We start from the raw sequence: 16,348 nt of genomic DNA, 5'->3' as shown, positions 1-16,348 counted from the left end.
TGTTTTTGGAAGCTCACCAGCTGGAGACGATGCGGAGCGCCGTACCCTATTGTTTATGTCCGCCATCTGGCGATTAGAGGTATCCTGTTTCTCAGCACAGGGGCTCTGTAAAGCAAAGATCTGTATTGCGGGGAGTGTTAGAAATTCAGGTATATAAGCCAGGTGCTAAATGGCTCCTTAATCCGGGGTTACAGTGGCCAAAACGGAATTTCTAGTTGCCATTTTGGGGCAAGAAGGCTCTAAAGTCTCATTTTTCCAAGGATGGACTGACTGTGGTTGATTCTCACTTGAACATCTGGATAGTTCAGATGACAACCTTGAGCTGGGTTAAGAGCTTTGAGAACTTTTTTTTAATATTAATTTTCCAATAAAAACATCTAATTAACATATCAAATCAAATCCAATAAAAATAAAAAATAAAATAAAAAAGTCCAATTGTCTTCCAAATTGTAATCTTAATTTTTTAGAGCTTTGAGAACTTAAGGAAGAAAAGTCACTTGATCCAGGGACAGTCCACATATTTGTAGGATTATTCCTACCTCCTTTTCTTAACATCGACATGGACCATTCGTAATGTAAGAATATTCTTCACAACTATGAGTGGGGTAGGGGTAAGTGAAGCGACATCAATTAACTGTAACGTTGTTCACTGCCCCTGCTCAGGCTGAACAGGTAAAGAATTTCGGTTCCTGAAATTCATTCCAATTGTGCAGATAAAATATAACGGAGAGATTTATACAGGATGGGGTATTAGTGTGTGTGAAAACAGCCCAGATCCACGGATCCTCAGGCATGCACCTCCAGATGGTGAAGATATCAGGCCCCCGGGGATCTTCACTCGGTCACAAGTGGCCAAGAGCCAGGTGCAAAATGTGCCTGGCTAATTTCAAACTTTGCCAACAAAGGTCCGTATAGTTAAAGCTATGGTTTTCCTAGTAGTGATGTATGGAAGTGAGAGCTGGATCATAAAGAAGGCTGATCGCTGAAGAATTGATGCTTTTGAATTATGGTGCTGGAGTGCTCACTGGAAGGACAGATCGTGAAGCTGAGGCTCCAAGACTTTGGCCACCTCATGAGAAGAGAAGACTCCCTGGAAAAGACCCTGATGCTGGGAAAGATCACAAGGAGAAGGGGACGACAGAGGACAAGATGGTTGGACAGTGTTGTCGAAGCTACAAACATGAGTTTGACCAAACTGCGGGAGGCAGTGGAAGACAGGAGTGCCTGGCGTGCTCTGGTCCAGGGGGCCACGAAGAGTCGGACACAACTAAACGACTAAACAACATCTAATTTCAAACACTGCCCCAGCAGGTCAGTGGCAGAGTATCAACCTTGGATGCAGAAGGCCTCAGGTGCAATCCTTGGCATCTCCAGGTAGGACTGGAAAACAGCCTCTTCCATAACTCCAAAGAGCCACAGCCTGTCCTTGTAGACCAGAGGTCGGCAACCTAAGGCCCATGGGGAAGCAGAGGTCGGCAACCTAAGGCCCGTGGAAGCGGCCCATGAGGGTCACTTAACCGGCCCATGAGCTGCCCCCAAACCAAGCCGCCCCCGAACCAAGTCCTCACACGCTGCACTAAACCAGCACGGTGCGGGGACTCGCTTCCACAGCTCCAGAAATTGCTTCTGCCCAGATGCCAGAAATCGCGTCTGCGCATGTCCGCGGTGCCAGAAATCACTTCTGCGCATGCCCAGATGCCAAAAATTGCTTCTGCGCAAGCACGGTTTTCAGCGTCTGGGCATGCGCAGAAGCAATTTCCAGCACCACGGACATGTGCAGGCGCGATTTCCGGAGTCTCACTGCACTGGCCCAGCCCACGGATGATCTCCGTGGGAGTGATCCAGCCTTGCCAACCCCTGTTGTAGATCCTACAGAGCTAGACAGAGTGGGGGTCTTACTCAGTGCAAGGCTATGTTCCTACATTGACCCAACACACTTCCTGTAGTTCCAGCCAGGAATTCCTGCCAATGCTTTTGACTGGGTGAAACAGTTGCAGGCTCGACGCAGCCGTACCACCTGAGTATCTGGGCTGCCTCTTCCCAGCAGCCGAGCGCAGAGGCCTCACCTGCGCAGAAGGAGACCAGACCTGTTTACGGGAGATAAATGCCACATCATGCTCGGCTCGGCTTTGAAAAGGCACCTGATGAATGGTTTTGGGGCCCAATTAACTCCCTGGTTGTTTGCCAAGCTATGCAGAGGTCTCTTCTTTCCTTTGCTTTAGTCCTTGCCTGCTTCATCGGAACAAAACGCCACTTTGTCTTAATCGCAGGTGGCAAAAAGGTGACCTCTGGACGAGGAGGAATGCACCAGTTCCTGTGCTGCACGCCAAACACGTAACAGGCGCCGTCCTCACGCAGAAGACTTGCAGCCCTGGGAGATGAGTAGCTCCTCTCTCCGTCCCCCCCCCCCAAGGGTTGGCAACATTGGTTGTGCACACTGACTCCTGCAAATAAAAAAGCAAAGGGTTTTCCTCTGCCCCTCTTTGCCCATTGCAACTGGGGCTTTAGCTGAGCTCTCACTTGGTTCGGCCAGCTGGGAAGGGCCCTAGCTCATTGGCAGAGAGACACCCTGTCTGAAACCCCGGAGAGCTGCTGCCAGTCAGTGTGGACAATACCGTCATAGATGGACCAATGGTTTGACCCATAATAAGGCAGCTTGCCTGTTGTCTTTGTCCATGGAGTTTTCTTGGCAGGGATACTGGAGTGGCTTGCCAGTTCCTGCTCCAGGTGGATCACGTTTGGTCAAAACTCTCCACTATGACCTGTCCATCTTGGGTGGCCCTGCACGGCATAGCTCATAGCTTCTCTGAGTTATTCAAGCCCCTTCGCCACGGCAAGGCAGTGATCCATGAAGGGGCAATGACAAACCTAGGCAGCATCTTAAAAAGCAGAGACATCACCTTGCCAACAAAGGTCCGTATAGTTAAAGCTCTGGTTTTCCCAGTAGTGATGTAGGGAAGTGAGAGCTGGACCATAAAGAAGGCTGGTCGCCGCAGAATAGATGCTTTTGAATTATGGTGCTGGAGGAGACTCTTGAGAGTCTCATGGACTGCAAGAAGATCAAACGTATCCATTCTGAAGGAAATCAGCCCTGAGTGCTCACTGGAAGGACAGATCCTGAAGCTGAGGCTCCAATACTTTGGCCACCTCATGAGAAGAGAAGACTCCCTGGGAAAGACCCTGATGTTGGGAAAGATGGAGGGCGCAAGGAGAAGGGGACGACAGAGGACGAGATGGTTGGACAGTGTTCTCCAAGCTACCAGCATGAGTTTGACCAAACTGCGGGAGGCAGTGGAAGACAGGAGTGCCTGGCGTGCTCTGGTCCGTGGGGTCACAAAGAGTCAGACACGACTAAACGACTGAACAACAACAACATAGATTATGTAACGAGTTTATATTGACATTGCATTGTTGTATTTGGTCATCGTGTTGCCCTTGGATATTACCAATGTTGGCTACCGCCAGAGCTACCACCACACTCTTGTGACAAGGAAGGAAGGAAGTGGGGGAATAATATGAAGTGGTGATAATGTTAAGAGGGGAAGAGAGACTTTTTGAGGTGGTGGTGACTTTCCCTTCTCCTCCTCCTCTCTGGGGGTGCTGGCTGTCCACCCCTGTTCTATGCTATGTGATTATGACTTTTAGATTTGGTAGCTTTTTTATTATTATTAAAAGGAGGATCTGCCACATCATTTGAGGTGGATAGGCTTCTCAGTGGCTATTGCCTTCCAAGGCTCCCATGGCGGTGCCCAGTTTGCACTGACACATTGCAGGGACTTTTGGGTGGTGGCTCCCCATTTGTGCCTCTGATGTGGTGCGTGTGTCTCCCTCATTGTTGACGTCCAGAAGAAATTGAAAAGCATTCCTATGTCCCAGGCACTTGATTGCTGATTGATACTGGCCATGAAATTAAGAACTGCAAAGCTGTTATAGGTTTTTAGATTTATCTAAATGTATTTGAATTGTCTTGGATAGTTTTAATGTTTTAAACAGTTTTTATTTTACTTTTAATTTAAATTGTATTGTTTTCACCTTTCAACGTTTGCTGCCTTGTTTCCTTTTGGAAGAAGGGAAGGAGTTGAGTCTGGTCCACCAATATTAGGCATGAGAGCAAAGTGGAACCTAATACTGCCTTTCTGCCTTGTTTGTGGGTTTTCTATGGGGGTCTGGTTGCTCTCACTGTAAGAAGCAAGGTGCTGAACTAGGTGGTCTGTTGGTCTGATCCAGCTACTCATTAGAGATTTTTAAGCAAAAGATGGAGAGGGGTAAAGACCTGTTATTTCATTGGGTCTCTTCCCATTGATATTGTCTGCCGCTGTTGGAGAACTCCTGTGGTGGTGCTTTTCTCTCTGCTGTTTACTCCGTCTTAATTGCTGAATGTCGCGGTTAGTTAATTGTTGTTTTAACTGATTACTATTTTTAATGGCCGTTGGGACTGCTTTGGGAATCATCGTGGTTGTAGAAGCTGTATGCAAATATTATAAATATATATAAACACAAAAGAAATTAGGCCTGGCGGTGGCGGCGTTTTCCGTGGGCGTATTCTGCAACCCGTGACTAATGCAATAAATAGTGCATTTATTGGTGGATTAATGCAGGACTATCCATGTATCATTCCGCTTCCGTTAGTTGCCCTTTGATGCTACCCCAGCGTTACAGCAACACTGCCGTCAGAAGGGGCAGTAACCTTGTTCTGTAGCACAGCAAAAAACACACGAGACAAAAGTAGGAATGAATCGAAACAGTTGAGGTATGAAAAGACACAGGGTTTCTGCCGGAAGTTACAGGCCATGCACTGATTTGGAAACAAAGCAGTGTGTCCACCAGGAAACACTTGCAGGCCAAACCAGTATTGAAAGCTGGGTCATCTATAACCACCTGATACCATTATGAGCACAAATAATCAGGGATGAATGTTTTAAAAATATATATATTGGGGGGGGGGGGCATTTGGAGACAGGGAGGCGATGCTTTGAAACCAGCTCCACTGTGTTAACCTTGGGTCTTGGGTTCAAGGCTGCGCAACTCTAAACCCATCCTCTCCTACTTAAAAACCATTTATTTAATACTTTGCCTAGAGGGTGGTTGGTCACTGCAAAACACAGTGCCAGTAAGGTCCCAGATGCCTGCCACCTTAATTCTCTTTCCAGTGGTGGCACAAGTTGTGATTATCTGCAGTTTGCTGAATATTGCATTGACTGGTGACAGGAGACTTCTAAGTGTGTGCCCTAGTTGGATGGGGTAGAAGAGGAATGGTGCGTGTGTGTGTGTGTGTGTGTGAGAGAGAGAGAGAGAGAGAGAGAGAGAGAGAGAGAGAGAGATGTCATTTTAAATGTTGAGTAAAGGTAAAGGGACCCCTGACCATTAGGTCCAATCGTGGCTGACTCTGGGGTTGCGGTGCTCATCTTGCTTTACTGGTCGAGGGAGCCGGCGTACAGCTTCCAGGTCATGTGGACAGCATGACTAAGCCGCTTCTGGCGAACCAGAGCAGCGCACGGAAACGCCGTTTACCTTCCTGCCGGAGCGCTACCTATTTGTCTACTTGCACTTGACGTGCTTTCGAACTGCTAGGTTGGCAGGAGCAGGGACCGAGCAATGGGAGCCCACCCCGTCGCGGGGATTCAAACCGCCAACCTTCTGATCGGCAAGCCCTAGGCTCTGTGGTTTAACCCACAGTGCCACCCGCGCCCCATAAATTCACTAAACGTTGAGTAGGATACATTTATTTTTTAGTCTTGAGAACATAAGAGATTTGTTGTCCCAAATCTTCCATCATTCGGTTTCATTGTGTTGCCCCGAATTCTCAGAGGGGGAGGGAAAAAACTTTGCTGTATCCCCTTTCTCCAAAGGGTGCTCAGTTTTGTTTTGTCTGGCGTGAATGTAATCAGTAGTTCTTGCCAATAGATTATGAGTGAGCCCAACCCACATTGAGCATAACTCAAGAAAATCCTGTTGGGACCTCATAATGCGGAACAAACCCTCCTAACAGCATGAGCCAGAGTTTGTCTCCCCAGCCCGGAAACATGGCCCAAAATTCCACCTATGCGTTATAAAATCAGCACAGGGGACATTGGTGTCAGAGGTCTGTGTCCTTGAGCTTTACCTATGAACGCTAGCAAGAGATGCTCTCTGCGGTATGTTCAAGTTATGCGTGGAGGGGCACGTCATACGAAGGCCTGCAGCTTTAGCTGGGACAGCTGTGTGTTCAAGGGCTGGGTCTCATCTGCACTCCCTCGACAACCTATGATTAAAGGCCGGCGCTGTTTCTCGCGCTTTTTAACATTCTATCTCCAGTCCCTGCTGTCTGTCTCTGACAGCTGGGCCAATATGCATTCGACAGACACATGCGCTGCTTTGGCAGGGAGACGCATGATCTGAGAAACAGCCCTCGGAGCGAGCGTCACTCAGCCAGCTCCATCCTACATACAAAACAGATGTTTTCCGGGGGAAAGGGAGATAGAATTGAGCGCCGCAGAATGTTCGGAGACTTGTGAAATTGGTCCTCCGTTAGCTGGGAAGGAGATGGAGAAGGCTTTCAAACGTCCCACACCAGCAGAAGCAACACTGAAGTATTGCGTAGAGCAGGGCTGGGGGACACTTTCAGGCCAAGGGCCACATCCCATTGTAGGCAACTTTGCGGGGGCCGCGTAGCAGTGAAGAGAAATTGGGCAGGGTAATTGCAGACACCTCAGCTTCAATGCATAGATGCTGAATTGGAAGTGTGAGGGACCTTAGTAATGGCTTGGTTGGTAGTGGAAGGAGGTGGCGCAGCCCTGAGGTGGGAGAAACAAGCTGTACAACACACACACACACACACAGAGCAGGGAACCAGGCACAGGGCCTTCTCGGTAGTGGCACCCACCCTGTGGAACGCCCTCCCACCAGATGTCAAAGAGAACAACTACCAGACTTTTAGAAGACATCTGAAGGCAGCCCTGTTTAGGGAAGCTTTTAATGTTTGATGCATTACTGTGTTTTTATATTCTGTTGAAAGCCGCCCAGAGTGCCTGGGGAAGCCCAGCCAGATGGGCGGGGTATAAATAAATTATTATTATTATTATTATTATTATTACTACTACTACTACTACTACTACAGTGGTACCTTGGGTTACGTATGCTTCAGGTTACAGACTCCGCTAACCCAGAAATAGCATACTGCCTTCAGCCCTGTTGTTGTTGTTATTATTATTATTATTATTATTATTACTATTATTAATACAGTGGTACCTCGGGTTACAGACGCTTCAGGTTACAGACTCCGCTAACCCAGAAATAGTACCTTGGGTTAAGAACTTTGCTTCAGGATGAGAACAGAAATTTTGTTCCGGCTGGAACGAATTAAGTACTTAACCCGAGATACCACTGTATTATAGATTAGTATCCAGATTATTGGGACCAGCTGACCAGCATACTGTAAAGAACATTTCAGTGCCAGATTGCCAAATAGGCAGAGTAGGCCCTGGCCCATGGGCCCTTTTAGGGGCCCCGTGACAACAGATCAAAATAATATGGATTTGATCTTGAAAGACAATTACAATCAAGCTATCTTAGTTCAATGTTATCTCACAAGAGTGCACAGACGAGAAACCTCTGGATACTGAGCTTTCCGTGAGTCAGTGTGCCGCAAGTTCAAAATCGTATTAGGAGACCATTTGCGAGGGGGGTCCCCCGAGATTTCGACGGCCTAAGGGGTCACCACAGGGTTTAATATGGCACTGGATGGCTTAGCGGTTAGCACGTTTGAATTTGGGGAGACCCGATTCCACAGCCCTGTTGAGACATCTGCCATGACTGCAATCCTATGGATAGTTTCCTGGGAGTAAGCCCCATTCAACTCAGTGGTGCTACCTCTGACAAATGGGGGGCACGCTGAGTTTTAAACGCAGCAATACAATCTTCAGACCGCTGAAATGCTTTTAATTTTGGGCCCCATTTCAGGATGCGAATCAGTGTGAATCTGGAAGTGAGCTGGAGACATCATAAAAGATGTCACTAAAAGGACAGGGCAGAATAGGGTGTTTGCAGGCTTTTTCAGTTACACACGATTTCACAGAAGTGCGTGATGACCAGGAACGTAACCCCTGCGCAAATTGCGGCTTTTCTGTATAAATGTAAACCTTGCAAAGAATCTGCTGGTGTTGAGAAAGGCTTTCCGTTCAGACTTTGCATTTTCAACCCCTAAAAGCCTTCCAAAACGACGTTACAGGTCAGACGACTCACAGAATAGATATATTTATTAATTCAGACTATATACTTTAGTGCATTGTGCCCTGAGCAAGTTGGAAGAGGTTTTGAGATACAATTGTGCTAAATAAATGTTCCCTCAGATCAGGCATTGGCAAACGGTCTTGCTCAGCCCTTCCGTCGCCCTGGACCAGAGTTTACTGACAGCGCCCATAAATCACAGCTCTGCATTCATTGCCCATTCAAGGTTGCTTCCAGCTAGTTCAAGGCCCATCCAAGAGATTTTTCTGCATGAGGCAGCAAATCTGTCACAGACAGACACACTTGTTCTCTTTATTTCTCTCTCATTAACTCGTCCTGTGTGGGCCCTTTTCATTTCGTTTATCCTTTCTGCAGCATAGTGATACCTCAGTTTTTTAACATCTCCGTTGACGAACATTTCAGTTTTCCAATACCGTAAACCCGGAAGTAAATGCTTCGGTTTTCAAACGCACCTCAGAAGTCAAACGCGGCTTCCATATTGAGTTTTCCCTTTTGAGGCTTCCGTACTGAGTTTTCGGTTTTCGAATGTTTCAGAACTCGAACGGTGTTCCGGAATGGATTACGTTCGAAAAGCGAGGTTCCACTGTAGAATCTTTTGGTGGATTGGGACCCGTGGCTCTGATATCTCTGGCAACCTGCTTAATCTGGCATCCCAGATTACTTTGCACAAAGTTTGGGAGTAGTTTGGAGGACATTGGCTGCTTATTCATCCCAATTGGTCTGCTAGGAAGTCGCCCAGAGAGGATGGGATAACCCAGTCAGATGGGTAGAGTGTAAGATTATTATTATTATTATTATTATTATTATTATTATTATTATGAGAAGTATTGAGGCAAAATCTAGAATTAGTTGACGCTGCCTGTCAAGGCTTTCCTGAGTTGGGAACTTTTACCACAGTTAGCTGTGTTAAACATGACAGGCTCGTTGTTGCATACATAAAACAAATTCTTTTGTATTTTTGGTAAGTCCACTCCTATAATACCTATTAAGAAGGCTTCTGGTTTTTTAACAAAGGTTATTTTAAACATTTTCTTCATTTCATTGTAAATCCTTTCCCAATTTCTTAATATTTTTACAATCCCACCACATATGGAAAAATGTCCCTTCTGTTGCTTTACATTTGCAACATTTGCTTTCGCTAGTTTTATACATTTTTGCTCATTTTGCTGGAGTTAGATACCATGCATACATCATTTTCATATAATTTTCTTTGATCGCCGCACATGCTGTAAATTTTATATCACTTTTCCATAATTTTTCCCATTCCGCCATTTGAATGTTATGTCCCACATCTTGTGCCCATTTAATCTGGACTTATTCAACCTCTTCATCCTGCATATATACAGAAGCAATGTACACAGGTTAATACATTAGCAGGGTTTTAAGAATACTTGCAATTTTATTGTGAGTGGACTACGGGTGATTTAAACATGTTATAAACTTAACAATGGACATGCAGTATCTCGATGAATAATGGATCCAAGGAAGGGATTACAGGGAAGTCAATTTGTTTTGTTTTGTTTCCATATTGTTATTTTAATTTTTGTTACAGTGGTACCTCGGGTTACATGCGCTTCAGGTTACAGACTCCGCTAACCCAGAAATAGTACCTCAGGTTAAAAACTGTGCTTCAGGATGAGAACAGAAATCATGCGGCGGCAGCGGGAGGCCCCATTAGCTAAAGTGGTGCTTCAGGTTAAGAACAGTTTCAGGTTAAGAACGGACCTCTGGAACAAATTAAGTACTTAACCCGAGGTACCACTGTATTCTGTATTTACTGTATTTTTTGCTCTATAAGATGCACCAGACCATAAGACGCACCTAGTTTTTGGAGGAGGAAAACAAGAAAAAATATATTCTGAATCCCAGAAGCCAGAACAACAAGAGGGATCGCTGCGCAGCGAAAGCAGCAATCCCTCTTGCTGTTCTGGCTTCTGGGATAGCTGCGCAGCCTGCATTCGCTCCGTAAGATGCACACACATTTCCCCTTACTTTTTAGGAGGGAAACAGTGCGTCATAGAGCAAAAAATACAGTATTTTTTATTTTTGGAAAATTAATAAAATAATATTTTAAAAAAACATGACAGGCTCAGCCACGCTAGCCAGGAGATGCTTAATTCCAGGAATTCAGACTGTTCCCAACCTCTTCTCTCTTTCCTAGGCATGGAAGAAGCGATGGTTCATCCTTCGCAGTGGGCGAATGAGCGGAGACCCCGATGTTCTAGAGTACTACAAGAACGACCACTCCAAGAAGCCCCTGCGGGTGATCAACCTCAACTTCTGCGAGCAGGTGGACGCCGGCTTGACCTTCAACAAGAAGGAGCTGCAGGACAGCTATGTCTTCGATATCAAGACTAGCGAGAGGACTTTCTACCTGGTGGCCGAAACAGAGGAGGATATGAACAAGTGGGTCCGTTGCATTTGCCAGATCTGTGGATTCAACCAGTCCGAGGAGAACCCAGGTATGCGCGAAATTTCACGGCACAGACGTTGGTACCATTTAGAATAAAAAGTCCTTAAAGCAACAGGCAGTTGTTCCTCTTGTGAAAAGGGTTGTTTCTTACGTGTAGAAGTGAAAAATCTGACATGTGTTTTCTAGGATGAGAGCAGGTAAGTTGACAAGCACATTTGTGTGGTCTAAAGCAACCATTATTTTCAAGCTGTCCACAGGGAACAAAAATGACTGGAGATCATGGTGAACCACGTCATGAATTTGGGGTGTCTCAGTAAACCATGTCATTAATTTTGGGGGCTCTTAGTGAACCACGTCATGAATTTGGGGGTTATTGGTGAACCACATCTTGAATTTTGGGGGTCTTGGTGAACCACATCCTGAATTTTGAGGCTCTTGGTGAACCACGTTCTGAAGTTGGGTGCTCTTGGTGAACCACATTATGAATTTTGAGGGTCTTTAGCCTGTTCGATAATCCATTCCTGGTCCTCCCCTCTTATAGACATGTCCATCTTGCAGCATCACAAAGCCATACCCTTAACACTTGCTTCCACAACCTTTCATTTCATGATTTTAAAAATCTGCAATAGTGTCCTTTTAACCTGTATATAATAATGTTCACTCTTGCCCTTGCCGTTTCTACATTTACGGGGCCGCCTCTCCTGGTATGTCCCACAGAGGACCCTAAGGTCCATGAATAATAATAGCTCAAAGGTCCCGGGCCCTAAGGAAGCCAGACTATCCTCCGCCAGGGCCTTTTCAGTGATGGCTCCGACCTGGTGGAATGCTCTGTCCCACGAGACTAGGGCCCTGCAGGACTTGATCTCCTTCCGCAGGACCTGTAAGACAGAGCTACTCTGCCTGGCCTTCAATTTGAATTAGCCTGATCCTCTATTCCTCTTTCCCTTTCCTCTTCAATGAAGACACCCTTTCTATGACCCCACATTTAAATTCTTATTCACACACCTCCTTGCTGGCCCTAGTAGGACCAACGTGGCCAGTTAGCCCTGGTGATCATTCAATGTCTACTGACTGGGGTCCCCCCCCCCCCCGCAAAAAAAAGTGACTTTTGAATTTTATTGATATTGATGCTGCATTTTATGTTGTATTCTATGCTGTTTTATGCTGTTTTAAGTCGCATTTTAATCAATGTTTTATATTTGCTATTAGCCGCCCTGAGCCCGGTTTTTAAACCAGGAAGGGCGGGGTATAAATAAAAATGTATTATTATTACATTAGAATACTGCATGCTCCAGGTGGGTCTGCTTTGAAGGCGGTTTGAAAAGTACAGTGAGTCCAAAATGCGGTTGTTAACTGGAGCCTGCGGTCTGGAGCACATAACTCTGCCAATGTTTGATCTTTGCTGGTTTCCAGCTTGTTTCGGGACCCGGTGGTGGTTTTGACCTTAAATGACCTGTGACGGAGATAGCTTAATAACCGCCTCCTCTGATACTGAAAGCATCTGAAACATTTGAGATGTGCATCAAAGGCTGCATTTGGTGCTGCTAGTGTTACATTTGACAGGGCCTTGTCAGCTGTGGCACCGAGGTAGCAGAACACCTTCCGAAAGGAGGTCTGCTTGGGTCCACACTGCCTTTGTGGTGTAGTGGTTAAGAGCGGTGGACTCGTAATCTGGTGAACCGGGTTCGCTTCCCCGCTCCTCCATATGCAGCTCCTGGGTGACCTTGGGCTAGTCACATTCTCTGACGTCTCTCAGCCCCACTCACCTCACAGAGTGTTGCCTGAAGACTGGTTAAACGAGAAACCGAAGGGACCACACACACAGAGTCACAGAGTCCTCTGTCCTCTGTTATCCCCTTCTCCTTGTGCCCTCCATCTTTCCCAACATCAGGGGCTTTTCCAGGGAGTCTTCTCTTCTCATGAGGTGGCCATAGTATTGGAGCTTCAGCTTCAGGATCTGTCCTCCCAGTGAGCACTCAGGGCTGATTTCCTTAGGAATGCATCGGTTTGATCTTCTTGCAGCCCATGGGACTCTCAAGAGTCTCCTCCAGCACCATAATTCAAAAGCATCAATTCTTCGGCGATCAGCCTTCTTTATGGTCCAGCTCTCACTTCCCTACATCACTACTGGGAAAACCATAGCTTTAACTATACGGACCTTTGTCAGCAAAGTGATGTCTCTGCTTTTTAAGATGCTGTCTAGGTTTGTCATTGCTTTTCTCGCAAGAAGTAGGCGTCTTTTAATTTCGCGGCTGTAAGAACATTAGAAGTTTGCTATACCTCTTCCAAATTAAAACAGAACAGCGGTCATTGGGTGGTGCTAAATCTTCCATGCTGAGAAGAACACTGACACATCTCCTCAAACTTTGAAGGGTGTTTACATTCCAAAGGCTATAGAGAGAGAGATTCCAAGCTTTTTAAAAAATATATATCCCTGGTTGTTCACGCCCTTGGCTCTCTCACTGCCTATCCGTTGGGTGTTTACAGATATCAAGATGACCAAACTCCTTCTTGCCCAACTAAATTAAAAATACCTTCAGAACCTCCTTTTCCTCCTTATAACTCGGTAAAGTAGCATCTTCACTAATGGTGCCATGCCAATGTTAAGAAGAGTTTGGATTTGATATCCCGCTTTATCACTACCCGAAGGAGTCTCAAAGCGGCCAACAATCTCCTTTCCCTTCCTCCCCCACAACAAACACTCTGTGAGGTGAGTGGGGCTGAGAGACTTCAGAGAAGTGTGACTAGCCCAAGGTCACCCAGCAGCTGCATGTGGAGGAGCGGGGAATCAAACCCGGTTCACCAGATTACGAGTCTACCGCTCTTAACCACTACAGCACACTGGCTCTCATATCCAGTTTCCGTATTCTGGGTTCTTGGGAGAGGGACCACCAGATGGCACCTCGCTGAGGAATGCAAGTAGTTTGGCTTTTAGGAGATGTCCCTTTGCAGGACTTTGGTCTCGACATTTATCAGTCAGACTTCCGGGCTGCAGTTTGCGTTCCCGTTAGCAAAACAAGCCCCGGTTCTGCAGAATCAATGCTGGACTTCCAAGTGTAATCGGAGTCTGGCTATTGTCATCAGTGGCACCGTGGAAAACAAGCTAGGAGCAGACGCGTCCCGGAGGGAGGAGAGGAATTGTTTGAAGTGGAAAAGCTCCAAGCGTCGATCAAGTGACCTCAGCGGCAGGCGAGTGAAGGCAGAGAAGGGCCTTGCGATAGGAACTCGCACTTGGTTAGCGCCCCAGGAAAGGAAGCAAATTCACCTGCCAAGACTGATCTCTTCTCAAGTAGCCTAACGAAAAGCCACGGCGTTCGGCAGCCGCAAACTCAGCAGACGTGCCTGGATGCATTAGGGAGAAGAGGCGTCTCGAGGTGGGAATCAATTGCTCCCAAGCTGTTTTACGTTCACAGGAAGAAGGAAGACTTGAGCCTACAGAGGACATATGGCCGTTTATAGATACTCCTGATGCATTCTGGGTGTAGATGGTGGGATGTGAAACACAAGAGCAGTCAAGTACAACATTCCTAGAGTGAACATGTTTACACATGGGGAGGAATGTTTGTCCAGCCAGTAGGTAAACTTCCTGTTTCCTTCTGGGCTGGGGCAGACTTCCTCTGCATGTGACTAGAGGTGGGCGTGGCCTCACCTGTGCAGGTAACGACAAAAGCACAGGCCAGGGCAACCATCCCTCTCTCTTTCACTGCATGCATCAAAGAAGCAACATCTCCTTAGCCAAAGATGCTCTCTTAGCTTCCAGCCAAGAGAGGACAAAGGGACTGTCTCCTTATGAGATAGTTTCCAGGTGTATGTTACTTTTCTAAGCTAAGTCTGCCTTCTGGGATCCGATTGTGAACAGAATGTGAGTAAACTCTTTTTATACTTTTATAGAAGACTGTGTCGTGTCTTCTCTTTTATGTGGGAATAAGGGGAAAATATCAGAAGAGTTATTAGAGAGGCTTTAGCGAGCCTGAGCAAACGCATCTGCTGAGTTTAAAGGGGGGAATGTTACTCTGCTAAATTTTGAACTTGTTTACACAAGTTGGAAAGGCTATAATCAAACAATATACCGTATTTTTGCTCTATAGGACGCACTTTTTCCCCTCCAAAAATTAAGGGGAAATGTGTGTGCGTCCTATGGAGTGAATGCAGGCTCCTTGGCTTCAGCGATAGCAGCGCGAAGCCTCCGAAGCACAGAGGGAGCGCTCCCTCCGCGCTCCGGAGGCTTCGCGTTGCTTTCGCTGAAGCCTGGAGAGCGAGAGGCGTCGGTGCGCACCGACAGCTCTCGCTCTCCAGGCTTCAGGGATAGCCGCCTGAAGCCTTCGGAGCGCAGCGCGAGTTCCCGCTGCATTCTGGAGGCTTCAGGTTTCTTTCGCTAAAGCCAGGAGAGTCTTGCTTTCCCGGCTTCAGCAAAAGGAACCCAAAGCCTGAGGAGCGCAGCAGGAACTTGCGCTGCACTCGGAAGGCTTCAGGGATAGCTGTGCGCAGCCCCTCTGGCAGGGAGAGGCTGCGCGGGGCTATGGCTTCTTTAGCGTCCCAAACAGTGCATAGCCATAGGCAAGATAAAGTTTTGCCTTTCTTAGTTCAGGCCTTGTACAGAGAAGGGAGACATTTAACCAAACACACCGAGGGCAAACTCCCTCGGAGGTGCATAGCCAATCAGAACACTAGAGATCATGCTACTCTGACTGGTTGCTAAGCAACACCTCCACACATGCCCCTTGGTTGGCTGGTTTACTAATAACATAATTAACCCTCGAGTTGAAAATGTAATGATTCCTGCTGCTGCACATCCAACACTGTAGGCTTCCAGGAACTATCTGTATGGCCACTATAGGAAGCCATACACGGCTCTGAGTGGATCTTTGTTTTGATCCAACACGGTATTTCTGGTTCTTGTTATCCACAAGCTTGGTCCGTGCTCAAGGCGTGTCCTTTGGGCTTGACTTGCAACATTCACGCCAAAGCACTGGCTATCCCTGCTGCAGAAATGTTAATCGCTTCTTAGGAATGGCGCTGTCTGTTATTTTGCCTGCCCCAATGGGCTGGTGTCCAACTCTCATCTGGGAACCAAAGTTTCTCATCTGTTTTGCTAAAACATACTTTTGTGTGCTGTTCGCTCTCTGCCTCTCTCTTTCTGCCTCCCCCCTCTCACTTTTGGATCGGATGAGGAATCCAGCCCAACCCACTATGAGCTATGCTTAAAATAAATATTGCTCAGGGTACAAGTGCAGGCTTCCCATAAAATCCATCTGTATTTGGCTGCGATGAGACTAGCAGCCAAACTCTTCTTCAGTCCTTAAGTGCGTCGTTCAGATTTCTGAAGCAGGAAGGCTCGTGGAACAAAAACACGGACTGTGATTTGTTTTCAGCAGCTGGGTGCTCCCACAATGGCAGGCCTCCGAGCCCAACCTGAGTGCAACGCCCGTAGGCCCCAACTCTGTAGGGCTGAGGTGTGTTCAGCCCCCCCCCCCCACAAAAGTCTGTTGAGATGAGGCTGAGACCCCCCCCCCCCAAAAAAAAAAAATATCTGTGCTGGATTAACACACAGGCAGAGTAGGCACCGGCCGATGGGTCCTTTTCAGGGCCCTGCAAGATCAAAATAATATTGATTTGATCTTGAAATAAAATTACAGTGGACACTTGGGTTGCGAACGTGATCCGTGCGGGATGCACGTTCACAACCCGCAGCGCACCAGTCTGCGCACA

The 16,348-nt window shown here is 46.9% G+C and overlaps 1 protein-coding gene across 1 annotated transcript in view; it reads left to right on the top strand.

Annotated features, from left to right (window-relative positions):
• GAB2 (GRB2 associated binding protein 2) overlaps positions 1–16,348 on the top strand; it is a 160,073-nt gene that overhangs the window by 82,999 nt on the left and 60,726 nt on the right. The window contains exon 2 of the mRNA XM_028725937.2: positions 10,388–10,688. Within this exon, the coding sequence (XP_028581770.1) occupies positions 10,388–10,688 (301 nt within the window). The remainder of the gene's footprint in view (positions 1–10,387; positions 10,689–16,348) is intronic.

Source organism: Podarcis muralis, chromosome 4 (assembly GCF_964188315.1).
Source record: "Podarcis muralis chromosome 4, rPodMur119.hap1.1, whole genome shotgun sequence".
Classification (NCBI taxonomy): domain Eukaryota; kingdom Metazoa; phylum Chordata; class Lepidosauria; order Squamata; family Lacertidae; genus Podarcis; species Podarcis muralis.
The sequence above is the reverse complement of the archived record's forward strand: the minus strand, read 5'-3'. Positions and strand labels throughout refer to the sequence as shown.